This window comes from Apodemus sylvaticus, chromosome 9 (genome assembly GCF_947179515.1).
Source record: "Apodemus sylvaticus chromosome 9, mApoSyl1.1, whole genome shotgun sequence".
Taxonomy (NCBI): domain Eukaryota; kingdom Metazoa; phylum Chordata; class Mammalia; order Rodentia; family Muridae; genus Apodemus; species Apodemus sylvaticus.
This window is the reverse complement of record NC_067480.1, coordinates 37,630,599-37,651,911: the sequence shown is the minus strand read 5'-3', so window position 1 is coordinate 37,651,911 and position 21,313 is coordinate 37,630,599. Positions and strand designations below refer to the sequence as shown.

Genomic DNA, 21,313 nt, shown 5'->3' with positions numbered 1-21,313 from the left:
CAAGAATTTGTCTGCCTCTGCCTCCCAAGTGCTGGAATTAAAAGTGTGAGCCCAACTATTTTAACTATTTTATAAGGAAATTTAAATCCTCAAAATTATCATAGACCCAAAAGTTATATTTAAAATTTTTTGAGGTCTTGTGGGTTTAAATGATTCCAGGACTGGCTGAGGGGAGCTGGCCTGCAAAAGACCTGATCTCCTTAGAGGAGGTGGTCCTGCGGATGAGTCAGTTTGGATGGAGGGATGGGTAGCAGCATCCTTCCTCCTTTGTTATGATTCTACAGTAGAGGCTGAGCTACAGTAATGGTGGCACAAGCCTTTAATCACAGCACGTGGGAGGATGAGGCAGAAGGATGTCAGACTGCCTGGTGGCTTACCTGAAGTTGGAATTCAGGCACACAGTTCTGTGTGAGGGCAAGCAGGCATGCCGTAGTTTGCATCCAAACAGAGGGGTCAGTATGGTGTGTTTTAATATGGAAAGGACACAGGATTTAGAACTGTGTCTTAGTTTTATGATTTGTTGCTTAGCTGTGCACAAATAACATCCCCTGTGGAATTGAGATTAATCAATAACCTATCTACTCCACAGAGGTGTGGAATATCCTTGAAAGTATTGTGCAAACCCTAATGCTTTAAATAAATACTGGTTACACAGCCTGCCTGTTCATTGCTACATGCTTCGTTGTCACCCAGGAGCCTTGGGATGTTCTTTGTAGCTGAAAGAGTGACTGCCTGCTTCTTCTTGCCTGTGTGTTTATGAGTGGATATTTCCCCAGTGTGCTTTGGAGGAAACATCTCTGCAAAGAGCATGAGTCAGGACATGTTTTTCCCTTGGCCCATCCTTTTGTCATTTGATCATTTAGGACTTGATGACTTCTCCAGCCTCCACCAAAAACATTCTTCAGTTTATTAGTTACTATAATTACTCGTGCACTTGCTCCACAGATATTTACTGAGCTCTCTGGAGGTGTCTGGCTCTGTGGGAGGAGGGATGCAGGGAGAGTCACAATAGGATTCTCTTTCAGGGTCTGGTTGTATAACTGGCAGGTCGTGAACTTGAGATCCTCCTGCCTCAGCCTTCTGGGTACTGGGATTATGGGTCTGAACCACCATGAACTGCATAGTGGCGGTGTGTAAGGTGTGCTTGTCTGTGTGCTTGTCCTTCCTGTGACATCATCATGGCTGTCCCGGGGAAGATCTACATCTTACAGGTGAGGCAGCTGAGGCCTAGGTTACTAAGGTGCTCTCACACGTGGACCCTCTGTCTACAAGATCTGAGCTTCCTTAAACCATATTGCCTCCTAGGCCGTACAGAATGCCCCTCCTTTCATGCTCCATCCAGTCCTCTCATATGTTCTCTGGTAGCACAAACTTCCGGGATCACCATATCCTGCCAATGGAGCACCATTGAGATTGTTTGACTGTTGATGCAGACTGTTCTTTCCCGCTACAGGGTCCTTCCCAGGGGCTTGAGTGTTGCTCTTTCCACTACCTCTCCAACCCACCTTTAATCATGAATCTGAATCTTTCATATCCTTTGGGTCATTGCTTAATTGCCGCCTCCTTACAGAGGATGGCCCAAGGCCTGTCACCTGAATCTCCTCTTACTGGGCTTTTCCTTCCTGGTACTTGCCATGGATGCTTCATAATGAAAAGTAGGTGTTTGCTTGTGGGTGGTAACCAAATGTATGTATAATGCTTAACATGGAGCGAAGAGAGAATGTGTAAGTCTTACTCTATGAGACTGGGTGATGTGAAATAGTGCTTTCTATTTGCCAAACAGCTGAGCTTTAATTTCAAGCTCCCGTCCTATGGGTTTGGCGGGGCTCCCTGGCCTGATTCTCTTCCCTTCATGCCTTGGGGGAACCTCCTCCTGTGTCGATGGTTGGAGAGGGCAAAGGTCTGCTCTTCCACATTTCCCACTAGCTTCTGGTCAAGATCTCTTTCTCTTGCTAACCCACCTCTTTTGCTTCCTTTTGAAAACACCCTTGGCTATGGTTCTGGGGAAACAAAAGGGCAGGAAAGGCTGGCAGGTTATCTCTGCCTTCTCTCCCATCTGTTTCCCCAAACAAAACTCAGGCAGGTGGTTATTTCAGGGATGACGGAGGAGCATGATCGGGTTGGTTCATCTCTAAGAACGCCATCCCATTACAAGCCTGTCAGGAAGGCTGGTCTAGAAGGTGACCCTCAGGGATACTAGTGGTGTGCAGACATTGGATTTGTGTCAAAGTCGAGGCCAGGCACATGTGGATTATGAGATAGACCACTGCAGAGTAACAAGAGTAGTAAATAAGAGTGACAGTTATTGAACATTTGTTCTGTGCCAAGCATCGAAATGGTTTTAAATTACGACATTTCAAACTCCAGAGCCTGGGCCCTAATTCAATGCCACCTTACCTGTAAGAGCCTGATCGTAAACCCACTCGCTCAGTAGCAACTGGCCCTGAGTGCTACGCTCCAGGAAGCAGGGAAATAATTCTGATAAGAGTTTAAAAGACAATGTGGGCTCCATGAAGCCATACACACTGTGAGTTTAAGATTACCAATGCAAGGCTGGGGAGATGGCTCAGCAGTTAAGAGCACTGACCGCTTTTCTAGAAGTCCTGAGTTCAGCTCCCAGTAACCACATGGTGGCTCACAACCATCTGTAATGGGATCTGATGCCCTCTTTTGGTGTGCTGGTGTGTATGAAGAGAGTGACTGTAGTCACATAAAGGAACTAGATAAATCTTTAAAAAAAAAAAAAAAAGATTACCAATGCAAAGACTGGTTTATGGGGGCTGGGTTACAATTCAGAAGTAGAGTGCTATCTTGACATGTATGAAGCCCCGAGTTTGAGCCCAGGCGGTTCATGGTGAGAGGATGGGGTGGTAGGGAGTGGGGTTGGGGGGTTAGGGGTGTGGGGGTGAGGGGTAGTGGTGGTGTTACTTTTCTACCCCATGGGAGGTCAAAGCTTTGGGATTTACATGATTGGTCATAAACATACTGCTCTTGTATGTTAACACATGCTAACATGCACTTATTTCATACGTGTGCACACTGTCCTTTCTGTTTCTCTGAGGACTCTGAAGACTTACATCTCTTAGGGTCATAGCAGCATTGGAGCTACCCGACGTTTCCCGAGCTCTGCTCTGTGCCAAGTCTCTGTTCTGTGTTCTCACTTTTTTTTCCCTCTCCAACCCCGTTGTCACTGCTGGAGAAACCAAAGTGTCCAACACAGTAATAAATGACTTGCTCAAGCGGTTATCAAGTGGTCAAGCTGGGGTATGATCTCAGGCCACTTGGCCCCCAGAGATCTCAGGTATAGCTTCTCACCTCTGTTGCCTCTAATAGCAAAGAAGAATAAACCTGGGAAATATGTGATATATTTCAGTTTTGCACATGCATGGCTTGGAAGGTTTAGCAGTTGCATAAGGGCATTGAACATGGTAGGGAACATTGCAAGGTGTGATATTTAGGGGTAAATGTTGGATATGATACCAGAGCTTGGGGCTCCCTTGGTTATGTTGCCTATGAGTCTTCAATCCTGAGCAAGTCATTTATACTTCAGGAGCCTTATTTTTCTTACCAGTCAAGTAAAGGGTCACTGTGAGGGACCATGAGAATATCATAGTACCTCCTAAGATGGAAAGTACCACTTAAATTCCAGGTGAAAAAGCTATCATGCTGTTATCATTAAGAGCAAAGGATGTGCCTTTTGTTTGGCAAGGTTGTGGTGGTGGCAGACACTCTCTGAGTTCACCATACTACCCAAGGACAGGTGACAAGAAGAAAGATCCTAGAAAGTTGAACAAGAAAGACAAAAACCCAGTAAATAATTTTTAGGGAAACACCAAAAGAAGTGCCACAAAGACAAGGCTCAGGACAAACTCAATGCCTTTGCCCTGTTTAACAAAGCTGTGTATGACACACTGTAAGGATGTTCCTATCTATAAGCTTAATACTTAAGCTGTGGTCTTTGAGAGACTGAATATCTGTGATTCCTTGGCTAAGGTAGCCCTTTAGAGCTACTTAGTAAAGGATGTGTGAATTACTGAGTCCAAGCAATTTACAACAGAAACAGAAAGGGTGGAGATGCCCCAGTTTCTGGTCAAGATGCACAGACAAGTTCAACAACTATACATTAAAATAAAACCCTGTTTTAAGAAAAGAGTGAAGGATGTGTGTATGTGTAGGGGGGGCTGAAGATAAGAGCACTTGTTGCTCTTGCAGGTGACCTGAGTTTAGTTCCCAGTACCTACAGGCTCATAGCCATCCATTAGAGGTAGTATCCTCTGAGCATATCACTTACTTCTGAATTCAGAACTTGTACTAGAGACTTTAACTATTGAAACTCAGATCATTGTCTTAACCTAGCTGCAAGGGAGTCAAGACACATGTGGTTTCTAATTTCTACCTTGGCGAGAGAGGACTTAAATGAACAGGTTTTGAAGATTTAGGATGCCGTAGATGACAGATATGTTTTATACTGGTCTAGTTTCTAACATGTTTGACCCCATGACCAAGCCATTCCAGAGAATGGCTCTAAGAGAAGTGTACTCTGTTGAGCTTCTGACTCAATTGTGAGGAACTGTGAAACCTGTACTTGTATCTCTACTCAAGTCTGGATGCCAAAATGGATCTTGCTCCCTTGACAGAGGACATGGGTTGTGGTGGAGTTACATGTATCAAGAAGTCACTCTGGAGTATCAACATGCAAGTGAGGAGTCCAGTCAGGCTGCATTATGAGGGAGAGTGGGTGCAGGGGCTCTTGTTTTGAACCTGTCTGTCTGTCACTGGTTTTGTCTGCCTTTGCTGTCACCACTCCTGTCAGCATTTAAGCGTACATAGGCTCTGGAGGTGGTAGCCAACATACACCAAAGTGGCCATCCTTGTCACAGTAATGAAGACCCTGTCAGAACTCACAGTGGGGGACTGGCAGTTACAGGTACGGTGGAGGCAGAATGCTAGGAGAGCTGAAGGGATACACAGTACATCCAATAGAATGAGCTGGCAGGAAGCAAGTGGTAGGTGAGTCCACATCTGTCCACCCTGCCTTAGAATGAGGGAGGAACACGGGCTTCAAAAAACCCTCCCAGGGGGACGTTTTACTTCATCATTCCAGAGACACGGATGATAAAAGAGAGACGCTTGCGGAGCTGAGACTGAAGTTCCTGACTCCAGGTGGGGTGAAGGTCTCCAAGGGACCAGTTGGGTGTTCCCTCCTAGCGAGAGGAGACTCTACGTGCAGCATCTACTCTGGAGTGGGATCTCTGAGGGACAAGTTGTGTGTTACGTAGCCCAGCATCCTAGGGCTTGCAGGTTGACAAAAACTGTCTCAGGCTGTTTTGACATAAAACTCGCTGACGTGTTTTCCAGGCTTTGCGGGAGGGTCCAGCACTAAGATGTAGAGGACAGAGGTGAAAGAGATCCTCCTAGAGTGTTCCCAACAAGGAATGGCTCCATTAAGACTTAAGGCCAAATCAGATGGCTCAGGGTGATGAGGTTTGGGGACAACGGGTTACTTCACTGGGGCTACTGCAGTGAAGGATGACAGAGGGAACTAACTGCTTCACAGTGTTGGAAATCAAGTATCCACAGACCCACGTTCTCTCTGAAGACGAACCTGTTCCAGGCCTCTCAGTTTTCTGGAATTTCCTTGGCTTGTGATGGCATATTGCCAATCTTCACACAGTGTTCTTTCCATGTGTGTCTGTGTCCAAATCTCCCCTTTTTATAGACACACCATATCGGATAAGAAAGGAGGACGCACCACTCCAGGGTGGCCTTAACCACCTCAATGGCTTTATTTCCAAATAAGGGCTCATTCTGAGGTCGTGGAAGTTGAGATTTCGCATATGAGTTTTTAGGGGACACAATTCAACGCCAGCCTGTGGGCCGCTGGCCTATGCTTGCCTTGCCTTTTGAAAGGCAAGTCACATGTTCTGTTTCCGCACAGCTGACACGCAGTTCTGACATCTTTGTAAACCTGGATGAAAGTGAGGAGTCTGGAGTAAACAGCTGTGTTCTCAGCTGAAGGAATGATACTTCCTATGATGGTTAGTGTGAATTGTCAACGTGAGAGCATCTAGAAGCACCTCCCTGGCAGGCTGTGCCAGTGGGAGATTCCCTTGATTAATGTAATTGATATAGATAAACTGGCTTTTTTGTTCATTCAGTTGGTTGGGTTTTGTTGTTGTTTTTTGAGACAGGGTTTTAATACTTAGCGCTGACTGGCTGGAACTCAGTGTGTAGACCAGGTTTTGCCTTGAACCCATAGAGATTCCACTCAGCCTTTTAAGTGATGGGATTAGAGCCGGGTACCACCATGCCCGGCTCTCGGGAGTTCCATCATCCTAATTGTGGCAGGACCATTTCTCTGGCCAGGGGATTCTGAACTGTGTAAACTGGAAAAGGGGAACTATTGCTTCAAGCAATCCCCAAGGCTCTGTGTGTGTAAACTCTTTCCTTGGGTGGGGCTGAGTTCGAGCAGGGCAGGGGTCAGAGGGACTGGTTCTTTAGTACTGGTTCTTTAGTCCCTCCCGCCCCTTTCCACTTCCCCTGTTGAGCCAGGAAACATTTGTTGCTCTTGTGGAGTCTGCCCATCCCACCTTCTGCTGACCCCCAGTTCTTCTCTTTTGTTTGTTTTAAGGTTCTAAGGGCATGGCTTAAACTGACTGTCACTCAGGGTTTTACGGGCCTGGGTCATTCTCGGTAACCAGTTTCAGAGACTCAGAGAACACACTGGGGTCCAGATGCCCTTTCTGAAGATCTCTCTGACCTTGGAAAGCGAGAGATGGGTCCTCCACGGTTGGAGAAGGTGGGGGCGGGGTTCGGGCAGAGGAAAAGTGCAAGCTTAGCCACAGGATTTTAGAGTGGTTGGCCCAATTGGAATGCCCCTGTTTCAGCTGCCTCTGGCTACAGATGGGTAGATAATGTGCCAAGGTCAAATGTTGGGTGTCGCCCAGCTCCAGAAGCCAGCCTTTGAAGGGCATCAGCTGAACTGAGACTGGAGGTGTTGATGGTAGTGGCTTTCAGGGGTCTGTGATCTCCCCTCCAAGCTGGAGAGACTTGTATGTGCGACGAGGGTCTCCTCCAGGGCTCCTGAGGGAAGGGAGGGGTGACTAAAAGCAAGGTGGAGGAGTGTGTTTGAGGGATTGTGGGAATTTAGGGCCGTGCACCCGCCCCTCCTCCCCCGCCCCCCCGCAATGCGTGGGGCGCCTGGAAAGGGGTCTTGCGGGCAGGTGGGATCCTGCGGGGACCCGAGCGCGGGGCCCACGCTGGCCCAGTCGGGGTAAGTCAGGGATCGTCCACTCCCATTGTGCGGCCGGGCGGCAGCGGGCTGGCAGAGCCGAGAGCTAGGAGGTGGAGCCGTGGACTGCGGGCTCCGGCGCCTGCGTCCGCCCGGCCGGGCTCTGGCGGCGAGAGGCCGGACGGGAACCCGGCAGCCGCGCCCCGGAGCTTGCGGGGAGGGACATGGGGCGCGGCGGCTCTCCCAAGCCTCGCAGGTTCCGGAGCCCGGAGGTACTTAAGGGCAAGGCGTGGGCCCTGGGCCGGGTGGGGACATCGGACTAACCTGGACCGGGTTGGGCCTTGGAAGGGAGAGCTGGCTGGGCACGGGGATGGAGCACCCTGGAGGGGGCCCACCAGCTTTCCTGACCCCGCCCTCCTCCCCCAAGGCTCCCCAAGAGGTCTCCGCAGCGCCCCCTTCTTCTCACCCAGGGTTTGGGTCCCATAGTGATTGAGAGACTCCTAAGTCTTCAGCCCGACCATGGCTAATGGGGTGATCCCGCCGCCCGGGGGCGCCTCCCCCCTACCCCAGGTGACTGATGCGTGGGGGTGGGGTGGGGGAGGAGGGGCAGGATGGGTGGGGTGTCCTCTGGTTGACCCTGGGACCACCAGATCCAGACATGGAGCTGTATTGGTGGTGTAGAGGAATAGGGGGTCTTTGGTATTTCGTGCATTAGTGGCTGGTGCTCCAAAGGTCTGGGGAAGCCCTTAGAAGGTGTTTTGGGGATGTTGATGCAGGCAGGGGTGAGGGTGTTGGGAAGGCCCTTGAAGTATGGAGTTGGGGGTGGGTGGGGAGTGTTCATGAACTAGGGGTCCTTAGGAGAGGCTCTCTGGCCTGCAGGTCCGGGTGCCCTTGGAGGAGCCCCCCCTGGGTCCAGATGTAGAGGAGGATGATGATGACTTGGGAAAGACCTTGGCTGTGAGCAGGTTTGGGGATCTCATCAGCAAGACCCCGGCCTGGGACCCCGAGAAACCTAGTCGCAGCTACAGCGAGCGGGACTTTGAGTGTGGGTAGCCTGGGGACCCCTCGTGCGACCGCCTTCACCACCATCACCTTCATCGCCACCATCACTGTGCTCACCTCCGGCTTGATCACTCAGTGTCATCCTGTGCTGGACGCTATGCTGGGCCACCATGCCATGTGAAGTCACCCTGCCTCCCATACCATCACCTCGTTCACCTGTCAGGGGAGCTGGGCTCCAGACCAGGGGAGACGGAGGGGCGATGGGCCTGAGGCCTCCCTTGGTGACCTTCATTGTCCACTCTTGTCCCACTCACCCTCTGCTCCACTGTGTTTCCTGATGTGTCTTCCTTCAGCTTCTCTCTCTTTGGTACCACATCTCCCGACCCCCCTTCCCCCTTTGCGACTTTCCCTCTGTGTCACTCTTGTCCCCTCTCCACCTGGCCTCACCAATGACAGGAGCAGGGGCACAGTATTGGGAGGGGGTGTCCTGTCTCTAGAGGATAGGACCAGGGTGCCTTTGTTTTAGATGAGCTAGAATAAGGTGTGTACTCCTTGTGGGGGAAGCCCCACTCTGCTTCGGGGGTCTCAACCCACTCTCCTGCACCCCCCAGTTCACCGGCACACCTCCCACCACACCCACCACCCGCTCTCAGCCCGCCTGCCTCCGCCCCACAAGCTGCGGCGACTGCCCCCCACCTCTGCTCGGCACACCAGGAGGAAGAGGAAGAAAGAGAAAACCTCTGCTCCCCCCTCGGAAGGGACACCCCCTATCCAGGAGGAGGGGGGAGCTGGAGCAGAAGAGGAGGAGGAGGAAGAAGAGGAGGAAGAAGAGGGAGAGTCTGAGGCAGAGCCTGTCGAGCCTGCACCCCCAGGACCCCCACAGAAAGCAAAGGTAGGGCCTCCTCGTGGAAGGAGGGCTGACTGGTCAGGAGGTGGTACAGAGACGATGCAGGAGGTGTTGACGGTGGCTGCTGAGTGGTAACTTTGTCCGCGTGTGTCCACAGTTCTCCATCGGCAGTGATGAGGAGGACAGCCCAGGCCTTTCTACCAAGGCCCCCTGTGCCAAGGCCCTGCCCTCGGTGGGCCTGCAGTCTGACCAGAGCCCCCAGCGCGCCGGAAGGTACTCGTCCCAGCTCCCTCGATCCAGTCCTCACTGAGCAGAATCCACTGCAGCCCAGAACAGTTGGCCCGAGTCCCTGACACTTACCTGATTCCTAACCCTGAATAGTGTTCGTAGGTGTGACCCGGAAAGCCCAAGTCTCATCTGTCTCCATGGTTTACAAGTGGGAGGAGGGAGGAAGAGGGGAGAAGAGAGAGTAGAGCCCTGTAGCCTGAAGTGTTCGTGAGGAGAGGGGATGAGCCGCCCTGTGGGAAGGAATGAACATGCTGGGAAGGCCTCCGTATTCGCTCTTCTTCTTGAGGCTAGCCCATGAGCATACCTACCCCTTGCCTCTCTCCATCAAACCTAAAGGCTCATGTTACTTCCTCAGCTCCCCGAGTCCCCGGGCCCGGGCCTCCCGAATCTCCACAGAGAAGAGCCGGCCCTGGAGTCCGTCAGCCAGTTATGACCTGCGGGAGCGATTGTGCCCAGGCAGTGCCTTGGGCAACCCTGGGCCAGAGCAGCGGGTGCCCACTGATGAGGCGGAGGCTCAGATGCTGGGCTCTGCCGATCTGGACGACATGAAGAGTGAGTGAGGCCCCGGTGGCAGGGACCTTGCTGGGGCCCTTTGAAGAGGGTCTCCCTACCTGGTCCTTTCTGCAGTGGCAGAGAGAGCTTAATCTGACTGAACCACCTCTCTGCTAGAGCTGTTTGCTGAGTGTCACTGGGAGTGCTCTCTGAGTCACCTACTGCATAAATCGACCCTTCCCGCATGCACCTATTGGAGGAGGGTCCCCCAAGACCGCCTTCTTTTGTAAACTCTACCCTAACCCACCTGCCTGGAGGCTGAGGGCAGGGCTGAGGTGCCCTGCCAGGCCCCACTTCTCCCCAGGCCAGGCCCGCAGCTGCCCTCAGTCCTTCCTACCACCCTTGCCCTGGCCTGGCTGTGATCTCGGCACATTCCTTCCATCTTATCAGTGCCTGGCTTTGGTGCCACCTGTCATCACCCATGGGGCTCTGTGCCCAGGCGAGGGGCATCGCCGGTCTCCTGCCCTCCTCCTCCTCCTCCTCCTCCTAAGATTCACAGGGTGTGGGCGGGGGCAGAGGTGGGGGGAGTTAGGGCTTTGAGCTCAATACGTCATGGAAAGTTGCCAGGGCCTGAGGACAGGGACAGGAACAATCCGATGGCAGCAGCAGTGGGATTGGGGGGGGGGTGTCATAGGGAGGGTGTATTTACAGATCTAGGGTGGGGGCCGATAACAGCAGGAGCAGACTTGGGGGACAAAGAGAATTGGGAGCAGGAAACCTTAAACCACGTCCAGCTCTGTGTGGGCACAGGCAGCTCCGGCAGGGGCTCCCGTTTCTTGGGACAACCAGGACTCTGAGGCCTTGGCCACCAGGGGAATGACAAGCCCGCTGGACAAGGTCATGGAGCCCAATGGGGCTCTGAATCCTAAGCCTGGGGACACTGAAGACCAAGGCCCTGGGAGGAATCCAGCCTCCAGCACTGGTGACTTGGTTGCCTCAGAGGATTTGGAAATGTTTGTACTGGACTTTGAAGACTATGGCCTGTGGGAGCCCATGAGGGGCCACCCGAGCCCCCTGGCAGGGGTAGCTGCTTGTGAGTAACTGGGCAGCTAGCCTCTCTCCCAGCTGTTTGTCTGGGCAGGGCAGGTGGGAAGATGACCGAGCAGTCCTTTATAAGCTTGCTTGATGGTCACTAGTGGGGCTGGGATTCCGGTAGCTGTAGATATGAAAGTGTCGGGAGTTAGGTGCCTTGGGGCAAGCATTGGACCCGTGGTCCCACAAGTTATGGCAAGGGCTTCAGGGTATAGATGGGGCTGAAGGCTTAAGAGGGATCTGCCTTTCGTTGTGACTTGGCTAGTGCCAAGTTGCTCTGTTGCGCTGTACTGTGCCTTTCCTCTTCTGAGACTCTGTTTCTACATCTTTGAAATGGCCACTTGGATGATGTGTGTGGGATTAAAACCAGGTGGGGAACAAAACCATGTGGACCATGATCTTAGACGTAGAGATGGATCCTTGGGGCCCAAGTCTACCTTGTCCACAGGTCATCGGCTGGAGGACAATCCTGGGGTGCGGAGGCACTTGGTGAAGAAACCATCGCGGATACAGGGTGGGAGAGGCAGCCCCAGTGGCCTGGCGCCCATCTTGCGCAGGAAAAAGAAGAAAAAGAAGCTGGACCGGAGGCCTCATGAGGTGTGGTGGCCTGACGGTGTTGGCTTTTGGGATCCAGTTTTTCCCCTCGGTGACAGTCCCAACTCTGACTGGCCTCCGATCCCTCGCCTTGATACCTTTTGCCAGGTGTTCGTGGAGCTGAATGAGCTGATGTTGGACCGTAGCCAGGAGCCACACTGGCGGGAGACAGCACGCTGGATCAAGTTTGAGGAGGATGTGGAGGAGGAGACGGAGCGCTGGGGGAAGCCTCACGTCGCCTCGCTCTCCTTCCGTAGCCTGCTGGAGCTTAGGAGGACCATCGCCCAGGGTAGGGCTCCTTGGGCTTGGCCCTTCTCCCTGCATGGCTCCATCCAATGGCCCTTCCAGCTGTCTGCACTCTTAAGCCAGGACTCCCATTGCCCGGCCCCTCCATTTTCATATGCTCCCCTCCCCCCACAGATGCCTGTGAGTTGTGTATCCTGCTGTTAGCACATTGGCCCTCAGCTTGCTTTGCACACTCGCCTGCCCCTGGGGAGCACAGCAGTGGGGGGCGGGTCTCCCCTCTGGCCGGATGGCTCCTTCCCTCACTGTGTCCTAGGAGCGGCTCTCCTGGACTTGGAGCAGACCACCCTGCCGGGCATCGCTCACCTTGTGGTGGAGACCATGATTGTATCTGACCAGATCCGGCCTGAGGACCGGGCTAGCGTTCTGAGGACTCTGCTCCTGAAACACAGGTGTGGGAGGCTGGGGAAGGGGCCTCTGTCTGCTTCAGTCTTAGGACTACTGTCTCTTCTGAGAGATGTCAGCCTGAGCTTGCATTACTCAATAAGATGGGAGCTCATCCCCCTCCCGTCCTCTTACAGCCTTAACCAATAGAAAGCTGTCGCATTAAGAGGGCTGCAGGCCGTGGTCCCTCACGTCTCACCTCAGTCTAACAAAATCCTCTTCAATTTACCTTGCCCCCTTCTTTAGCCATCCCAACGATGACAAGGACAGTGGCTTTTTCCCTCGAAATCCATCAAGCTCCAGCGTGAACTCAGTCTTGGGGAATCACCACCCAACTCCTAGTCATGGCCCTGATGGTGCGGTCCCCACCATGGCTGATGACCTAGGGGAGCCAGCCCCGTTGTGGCCACATGACCCTGATGCTAAGGAGGTTAGTGTACCCTGCCGGACTGGGACTGGGAACTTAGAAGATGCCCGGTTTAGTTGAGGTGGGGAAGGTTGGATGCCTGGCACCGTGCCGATCATGCTGTGGGTCTGTGAGTGATGCACACGTGGGCTCCCTGTGCTGACCGTACAGGGCTGTGGTGAGATGATGTGCCTGACCCACGGGAGCCGTTCAGCTGATGAGGCTGAGGTGGGGTAGGGCATGGAAGGTGCAGGGGCCTCCTAAGAGACTGGAGAAATAGGAAGCAGGGCTGGGACGAGAGATGGCAGGGCCTGCCGTGGCCTCCAGGCTGGGTCCCAGCCCTATTCCAGTCCTGCGTCCTCAGAAACCCCTCCACATGCCTGGGGGAGACGGTCATCGAGGAAAAAGCCTGAAACTGCTGGAGAAGATCCCTGAGGACGCCGAGGCCACTGTCGTGCTTGTGGGTGAGGAGGGCCGGGTGCTGGAGGCAGGGCGTGGTAAAGGTCCTCTGTTATTGTAGTCTGTGCCCCTGGACTTCTGGAGGAGGCTACTCTGAGTCCTTTCCTCTCCATTCCCAGTTTCCTGCCATCTCGGCTAGTTTCATATACAACACCCTTATAAGAATTAGGGGAGAAAGCAATCCTTATGAGACACCCTTACTTTCCAAAGCCTCCTGGTAACCGCTATGCAAATATAAACGCGTTCGCGAACAGGGTGCTTTAGATCTGAGATTCCTTTCGCAGCATCTAGCTGCTCTGCCATACAGAAGAGCCCAGCTCTCCCTTGCAGAATCTACCTCCACTGTCCCCCTGGCCCATCGCTGCTTCTTCCTCCAGGCTGCGTGCCTTTCCTTGAGCAGCCGGCAGCAGCGTTCGTGCGACTCAGCGAGGCTGTTCTCTTGGAGTCTGTGCTGGAGGTCCCCGTGCCCGTCCGTTTCCTCTTCGTGATGCTGGGGCCCAACCAGACCAGCACTGACTATCATGAGCTGGGGCGCTCCATTGCCACGCTCATGTCTGACAAGGTTGGTCCTGTAACCTGGGATGGGTTCTGCATGGGTCCTGCTTGTTCCCTAGCTGTCTGTCTCTGGGTACAAAACAGAAACCTAGGCTGTGCGTGGAAAAGGTGGTAACAAAGTAGTAGAGTCCCAGACTCAGTGTCTTGGATGTAATAGGAAATGTGGACTGTCCCCTTGTTGGTGTTGGTGGTACTGACAATGGCTGGCCTTAGACAGAAAGTTCTCCTAGCTGGGTGTTTTGGATGCTCATTCATCTGTAGGATATGGGCACTACCTCCTTAGAGATGTTCTGGAATCCTCTCCTAGACTGGCCTGGTGCTATGACTCTGTGACCCAATACGACCTCTCTGAAGTCTCTCTTCTTGGGCTCTCTTGGCCCATCCTTGAGAGCCATCTCCCCTTTTCCCCAGCTGTTTCACGAGGCTGCCTACCAGGCGGATGACCGGCAAGACCTTTTGGGTGCCATCAGCGAATTTTTGGACGGCAGCATTGTGATCCCCCCATCGGAGGTGGAGGGCCGAGACCTACTGCGTTCAGTGGCCGCCTTCCAGCGAGAGCTGCTGAGGAAGCGGCGGGAGCGGGAACAGACCAAGGTGGAGATGACCACCCGGGGAGGCTATGTGGCCCCTGGCAAAGGTCAGAGTCCAGGCCACCCCTGACTCTCTGAGTCCTGTGCCCCAGTGCTGGGGCTGGGGAGGGGCGGGGATGCAGCCAGGGCCTCCGGGATGGCACCGGGCGGAGTTTCATCAGAATCTTTCCTGTTTCCCCAGAACTGTCTTTGGAGATGGGAGGCTCTGAGGCAACCTCTGAGGATGATCCCCTGCAGCGGACAGGCTCAGTGTTTGGGGGGCTGGTGCGGGATGTGAAGCGCCGGTACCCGCACTACCCCAGTGACCTGCGGGATGCACTGCACTCCCAGTGCGTGGCTGCTGTGCTCTTTATCTATTTTGCGGCCCTCAGCCCTGCTATCACCTTTGGGGGGCTGCTAGGTGAGGCTCTTGGGGTCACTGTGGGGGTTGGATGTCACCTGTAAGGTTCTATGGTTCACATCACTTAGGACAGCAGGGGTGGGGTGGGGTGGGGGCGGGAAAGCTGCAACCCCCTTAGGGAGCTACTGGGTCAGAGGACTCCAGTGATCGGTTTTGGGGGGGCTATAAAATGAGGGTGTAAAGGCAGGATCCCTGTAGGGATGCGAGTGGGGTCTTGTCTGTTATGCTGGAGCTGCTCTGTTCTTGTTGGAGAACCAGATGAGGAAGGGGCGGGCAGAACAGGAAGAGCCAGGCTATGGCTGTCTTGCTGACCTGACCCCTTTCCACTCCAGGAGAGAAGACAGAGGGGCTGATGGGCGTGTCAGAGCTGATCGTGTCCACGGCTGTGCTTGGGGTCCTCTTCTCTCTGCTGGGGGCCCAGCCGCTGCTTGTGGTGGGCTTCTCTGGGCCTCTGCTGGTCTTTGAAGAAGCTTTCTTCAAGGTAAAGCCGGCTCCCTGCTCCAGGCGCTGCCCCTCCTTCCTGCGCTTTGTCAGCCCCTTATCCGAGGGTCCAGGAGCTGGGTCTCTGGAGCCTCCCTTCTTACCCTTGGAGTCCACTCCTGTTCACCCCACAGGTGCCAACCTCCGGGCTACATGGCCTGCCTGTAGGTAACCAACCTCCTTACTGTCTTTAGTTCTGCCGAGCTCAGGACCTGGAGTACCTCACCGGTCGAGTGTGGGTGGGCCTCTGGCTGGTGGTCTTCGTCCTGGCCCTGGTCGCGGCGGAGGGCAGCTTCCTTGTCCGCTACATCTCGCCATTTACCCAGGAGATCTTTGCTTTCCTCATCTCGATGATTTTCATTTATGAGACTTTTCACAAGCTCTATAAGGTATGGCAGTGTCCAAGATGGCGGTTAGGGATAGGGTGGAGGTGGTGCCTGCCCTAAGGACGCCTGGAGCTTTCTGAGAGCAAGACATGGGGAGAGGGGCTTCGTGTGTGTGTGTGTGTGTGTGTGTGTGTGTGTGTGAGTGTGTGTGTGCGTGTGCATGTATGCATGTATGTATGTGTTTATGTGCACGTGTGCATGTGAGTGTGAGTGTGTGTGCGTTGAGAGGTGGAGGTTAAGGGACATCAGGGCCGGGTTTGTCCTCTGCCTGTGGAGAGTGAGGCATCCTCTTCCCTGCACGTAGGTGTTCACAGAACATCCTTTGCTGCCGTTCTACCCACCGGAGGGGGCCCTGGAGACTGGCTTGGAACTAAATAGTAGTGCCCTGCCCCCCACAGAGGGACCACCAGGCCCAAGGAACCAGCCCAATACAGCTCTGCTGTCCCTCATCCTCATGCTGGGGACGTTCCTCATCGCCTTCTTCCTGCGCAAGTTCAGGAACAGCCGCTTTCTGGGGGGCAAGGTACTCTGTCCCCCTTGATTCCTGTTGTCTCTGCTAGACTCAGCTCCTGAGAGAGGCTTCCTCTCTTCCCGGCCAATCCATTGGCCCAACAGCCCCCTGTCCCCCGACAAGACAAGGGTGCCTCCCACCCACAGCTGGCACTCAGGGACCATCTGTGGGTGTGACACCTTAGGGTATTTCTGGCCTCAGCTTGGTCCCAGAAAGGGTTGCAGGGGTGGGGTGGGGTGAGGGTGTCTCCTGTCCCCTAGCCTCTTGCTTCCAACCTGGCTGCCCTTGGCAGGCTCGACGCATCATCGGGGATTTTGGCATTCCCATCTCCATCCTGGTGATGGTCCTCGTGGACTATTCTATCACAGACACCTACACACAGGTGAGTTTGCCTCCCCTGCGGCCACTGCACATTTCCACAAGCCCCGGGACCTGGAGCACGGTTGCAGCCCTGCACTCCTGGTCGAGTGGCAAGACATTGGGCCACATCGGAGGCTGCTGTGCTGTCTGGCCCAGGGGCTACCCAGGGCATCTAACTGTGCATGACCCCAACTGGAAGGAATTTGGAAGAATAAATGTGAGCTGGTGCAGAGTGCCAGGTCTCTGCAACGGCAGGACTCCTGACAGCCTTGGAGCTGGGGCTGGGGGTGGGGGTGGGTGGGTGGGTGGGGAGGTATCCCATTGCTATGCCCTCTGCCGGCCCCTGGAATGGCGACTTTGGAGAATGAAAGTGAGTTTCAGCGGGTCTTTAGAGTTCCGGGCACTCTGTAGTAGGAACAGCTGCAAGGTAGAGCTCTTCTATGGGCAGCCTCTGCCTCTGACCCATATCTTCTTCCTTCCTGCCCTGCAGAAGCTGACAGTGCCTACTGGGCTCTCAGTGACATCCCCGCATAAGCGCTCCTGGTTCATCCCACCCTTGGGCAGCGCCCGCCCCTTCCCGCCATGGATGATGGTGGCTGCTGCCGTCCCTGCGCTCTTGGTCCTCATTCTGATATTCATGGAGACTCAGATCACTGCGTGAGAGAGCTGGGAGGGCGGGGAGGTGGACGGGCGGCGCGGCTTCAGGGTTTTCAGGGTTAAGGAGCAGGTACCTTATCTGTCTAGTGATGCCCTGTGGTAGGCTGTGAGGAGTTTGTTGGGATCTGGCGGGAGGGAGGGAGGAAAGAGGAGGAGGAGGAGGAGGAGGAGGAGGAGGAGGAGGAGGAGATAGGGCCACAGGCTGGAACAGGCGTGGTATGTGGGCCCAGGCATGGTTCTCCTGTGAGGGTTTGACCTGGTGCCTTTCGCTGTCACCCTTGGCAAGGTGGCACTTGGAAGTTCTCAGAATTCTGTCAGGGTGTTCTCTCACCCAGCGATGCTCACACATTTCTCATTTTGGTTAAACCAAAATAACACGGTCTGATCTGGCATCTGGCTTTTGTGGTGCTCTAAATGTTTGCAGCAGGAGAACTTGGCTCGGATTTACAGGAGTGTGAGAACTTTAATTTGGGAATGTGAAGAGGAAGCCGACAGGTCCAGGGAGAGCTGTCGTCTTCAGTCCTCCCCTCCCCTCAAGCCCCAGGCAAACGCTGTGTGCGCTGCAGGTGTGCCTGCCAGCGAGAGAGCTCCTTCTCCTTCAACCCCCCACAGGCTCATCGTCAGCCAGAAGGCGCGGAGGCTCCTCAAGGGTTCCGGCTTCCATCTTGACCTGCTTCTGATTGGCTCTTTGGGTGGCCTCTGTGGCTTGTTCGGCCTGCCCTGGCTCACAGCTGCCACCGTCCGCTCTGTCACTCATGTCAATGCGCTGACAGTAATGCGTACTGCCATTGCGCCTGGTGACAAGCCCCAGATCCAGGAGGTGCGGGAGCAGCGGGTCACCGGGGTGCTCATTGCCAGCCTCGTGGGTGAGCACCGCGTCTCCCCACAGCCTTGCTTCCCTGGGCCCAGTGGCTTGAAATCCTCCTCATGCTGGGCTTGACCCTCCTGAATCTACAGGAGCACTATGCTTGCCCCTCCCCTAGGCCTCCAACCAGTCACCTCACGTTGAGAACTCTTACCCGCTTCCCCTTTATCCCAAAGACATGTCTCTATTTGGGAGGCCCAGATTCGTCAGATAAACAGGCCCTTAACAGGCCGTTTGTCTGGGCAGGGCATAGGGATAGGCAGCTCTGTGTTGCCTCTTCCTCCAGGCCTGTCTATCGTCATGGGAGCTGTGTTGCGTCGGATCCCATTGGCTGTGCTCTTCGGGATTTTCCTGTACATGGGAGTCACTTCACTGTCTGGTATCCAATTGTCCCAACGTCTGCTGCTCATTTTCATGCCAGCGAAACACCATCCCGAGCAGCCCTACGTGACCAAGGTCAGGCCCAGAAGCGTGGAGTCGGGGACACGGTTGAGTTGAAGGGAGGGCATCTGGAGGGACTCCTCAGCCTGGGATGAGCAGAAGGAATAAGATAAGGATAACTGGGACCCTGGGAGCCGCGTTCCCAAAAGGTATGGGTGGGGTCTGAATGGCCACCGGGTAATGAGCCCGAGCCTGTGCCCCAGGTGAAGACATGGCGGATGCACCTGTTCACCTGCATTCAGCTGGGCTGCATTGCACTCCTCTGGGTCGTCAAGTCGACCGCGGCCTCGCTGGCTTTCCCTTTCCTGCTCTTGCTCACGGTGCCTCTGAGGCGATGCCTTTTGCCCCGGCTCTTCCAGGACAGGGAACTGCAGGCGGTAAGAGATGGTGGCTTGTAAGGCGGTAAGGGACGGTGGCTTGTAAGGAAGAACTGGTGGGAGGTTTAACTAAGAACCCAGGTTAAAGCTGCTGCTACGGGGCTTCAAGAAGAACAAGACAGGGCTGCTGTGGACATTTGTGCTGGTGGTGCCTAAACACAGCACACGGGTGTGGGCTCTGTATGGATGGGGTAGCATAGACATCAGTCCTGGGCACTGTTCTGTCAGCAAAGGACATCATTTTGCTCTTTGATTTTTTTCCTGTTCCTCTTTTTCCTCCTTCTCTTCTTCCTCCTCTTCCTCCTCCTTCTCTTCTTCCTCCTCCTTCAATAATTTTGCTTGTTTGCTTTTGTTTTTCGAGTCAGGGTTTCTCTGTGTAGCCCTGGCTGACTTTGGAACTTACTTTGTAGACCAGGCTGGCCTCAGGCTCACCTGCCTCTGCCTTCCAAGTGCTGGGATCAAAGGTGTGCACCACCACGCCCAGCTTTTCTTTTCTTTTCTTTTCTTTCTTTTTTTTTTTGAGACAGGGTTTTTCTGTATAGCCCCAGCTGACCTGGACCTCACTCTGTAGACCAGGCTGGCCTCGAACTCAGAAATCTGCCTGCCTCTGCCTCCCAGAGTGCTGGGATTACAGGTGTGCGCCACCACCGCCCGGCTTTTTAAACTGTATTTTATGTGTGTGTGCTGAGGTCAGAGGTCAACCTTCTGGAGTTGGTTTCCTCTCCACCATGTGGGTCCTGGGGATTGAAGCTGGGTCGTCAGGCCTGGCAGCGAGCACCTTTATCTGCCGAGTCATCTCACTGTCCGACTTTGGCAGTTCGTTCATGCTCAGATGTGGGGCACAGAGGCGCCACCATCCTAGGCATGTGCAGCCTGCGTCGTAGCTCCTATTGTACTGGTCCATGTGGGTGTTCCGGGTGATCTGGAAATGAAGGTTTTGGGCAGGGAAGTACTTCCAAGCTGGGGTTCCCGGAGAGGGAGAAAAGGTGTTCAGCAGAGGATGCGGGGAACAGGAGGCATGCTTGTCCGTCCGCCTGCCTTCCCTAATCCTGTGCTCTCCTCCACCGCTGCGGGGAACAGGAGGCATGCTTGTCGGTCTGCCTGCGTTCCCTGACCCTGTGCTCTCCTCCGCAGCTGGACTCTGAAGATGCTGAGCCCAACTTTGACGAGGACGGTCAGGACGAATACAACGAGCTACACATGCCTGTGTGACCCTCAGGACGGTGCCCCTCCGAGACCCCACCTCGGTGACTCACAGACCCCAGGAACCCAAGCCCCAGGGCCAGGCATTCCTCAGGACCCAGGGATGTGCCTGGAGTCACTGCCCGTGCCAGGCCAGTGGCCCCTTGACTTTCACAGCCCAGACGGCACCGGCTTTGAAGTCATTATAACACACTCCGTGTCTTGTGTCTGCCTCATTTTCTTGGTGCCACCTGTGGCTTGCCAGACCACATTGACCTACCTGAAGTGCTACCAGGGTCATCCAAACTGGAGGAGATTTGAAGCAAGGGATTTGGACAGAGAGGGCTTGAGGGGGAGGGGTAGATTCAAGACTACAGAAAATCCAAGCTGGGTCTCACTGTTCCCTTCTTGAGCTCCCTTGGGTATAGCTGAAGAACAGGAGATTCAAGGTCCACTGAGGGTCACATGCCCATTAATCTAGCCCTGAATTAGAAAGGAGGGGACAGGGAGGCACTGCTTCCCTTTAGCCACTAGGGAAATCAGGGTGACTTTAGTCCTGTGAGGCTACAAAGCTAAATGGAAAATGCATCTGGGAAGCAGGGGTAGCAGCCCCGCCCCCTAGACGCCAGGATGGCGCGGGCTTTGGGGCCCGCTGGACCATTTTAGATTCTTCTGGCTTAAGAGTGAAGCCGTTCTAGGATTCCCGAAGCCACTCCTTGTGCAACAGTCTGTTTTGCCAGAAATAACCTGGGAGGCCTTGAGAAGGGTGGAAACAGGACCCATTGCGTCACAGTTGCTAGGTAACCGGCTGCCTGGAGCCTGCGGGCCTCGTGTAGCCCTCTGGTGGTGGTTTTTGCGCATTGCATGCTCTGTCGACTGAGCCAGGGGAAGGCTGCCACCTGGCGGATCCAATTTAATCCCAGGTTACATTTAAGTAGGTTCAGTTTCCAGAGGATTCTGGGAGTTTCATGGAGGTCTGCCGCTCCAAGCATCCAGGGTTAATGACGCCTTGGCTTCGCATGGTCCATTCCCTCTGGAGCTGGCTCTGCATTCCTATCTTTATGCGATTTGACCTTTCCTTTTCTGCCATGAGTTCAGGCCTATAGCTAGTGCCTGGGGCAGGCAGGCAGCACAGAGCACTTGAGATGTTTGCAGTCTTCCTAAGCCAAAGCAGAACAGAGACAGCAGTGCCGGGCTAGCATCACGTTTTAAGCGTTTTGTCCCAGCTGCCCACCCTCCCTTGCTCTCTGATGCTGCCATGCCGTTGACTGGCTTCCCCAGCCTATTTGAAGTAAAAAAAAAAAAAAAAAAATCTTGGTTAGATGGACCATGACAAGGTAGAATGTCAAAATACTCTGCCAAGGACCAAAACAAAGGTCAGATGCAAAACCTAGATCACAGGCAGGTGTGG

The 21,313-nt window shown here is 54.2% G+C and overlaps 1 protein-coding gene across 1 annotated transcript; it reads left to right on the top strand.

The window, feature by feature from the left end:
* Positions 1–7,359: 7,359 nt before the first annotated feature.
* On the top strand, positions 7,360–20,126 carry Slc4a3 (solute carrier family 4 member 3). The gene is made up of 23 exons (XM_052193404.1): positions 7,360–7,503; positions 7,659–7,801; positions 8,111–8,276; positions 8,845–9,125; positions 9,238–9,353; positions 9,724–9,920; positions 11,401–11,549; positions 11,655–11,835; positions 12,106–12,241; positions 12,480–12,663; positions 13,004–13,103; positions 13,476–13,660; positions 14,065–14,290; positions 14,425–14,643; positions 14,976–15,124; positions 15,318–15,512; positions 15,814–16,032; positions 16,313–16,402; positions 16,871–17,037; positions 17,650–17,903; positions 18,189–18,358; positions 18,547–18,720; positions 19,855–20,126. Exons 2-23 carry the CDS (start codon positions 7,751–7,753, stop codon positions 19,930–19,932), a joined length of 3,687 nt encoding a protein of 1,228 aa, XP_052049364.1. The 5' UTR covers positions 7,360–7,503; positions 7,659–7,750; the 3' UTR covers positions 19,933–20,126.
* Positions 20,127–21,313: the final 1,187 nt, after the last annotated feature.

Coding starts and splice junctions, on each gene's coding strand:
- Slc4a3 (XM_052193404.1), top strand. CDS start 7,751: ATGGCTAATGGGGTGATCCCGCCGCCCGGGGGCGCCTCCCCCCTACCC. Junction 7,802..8,110: donor GCGCCTCCCCCCTACCCCAG/GTGACTGATGCG, acceptor TCTGGCCTGCAG/GTCCGGGTGCCCTTGGAGGA. Junction 18,359..18,546: donor AGCAGCCCTACGTGACCAAG/GTCAGGCCCAGA, acceptor CCTGTGCCCCAG/GTGAAGACATGGCGGATGCA.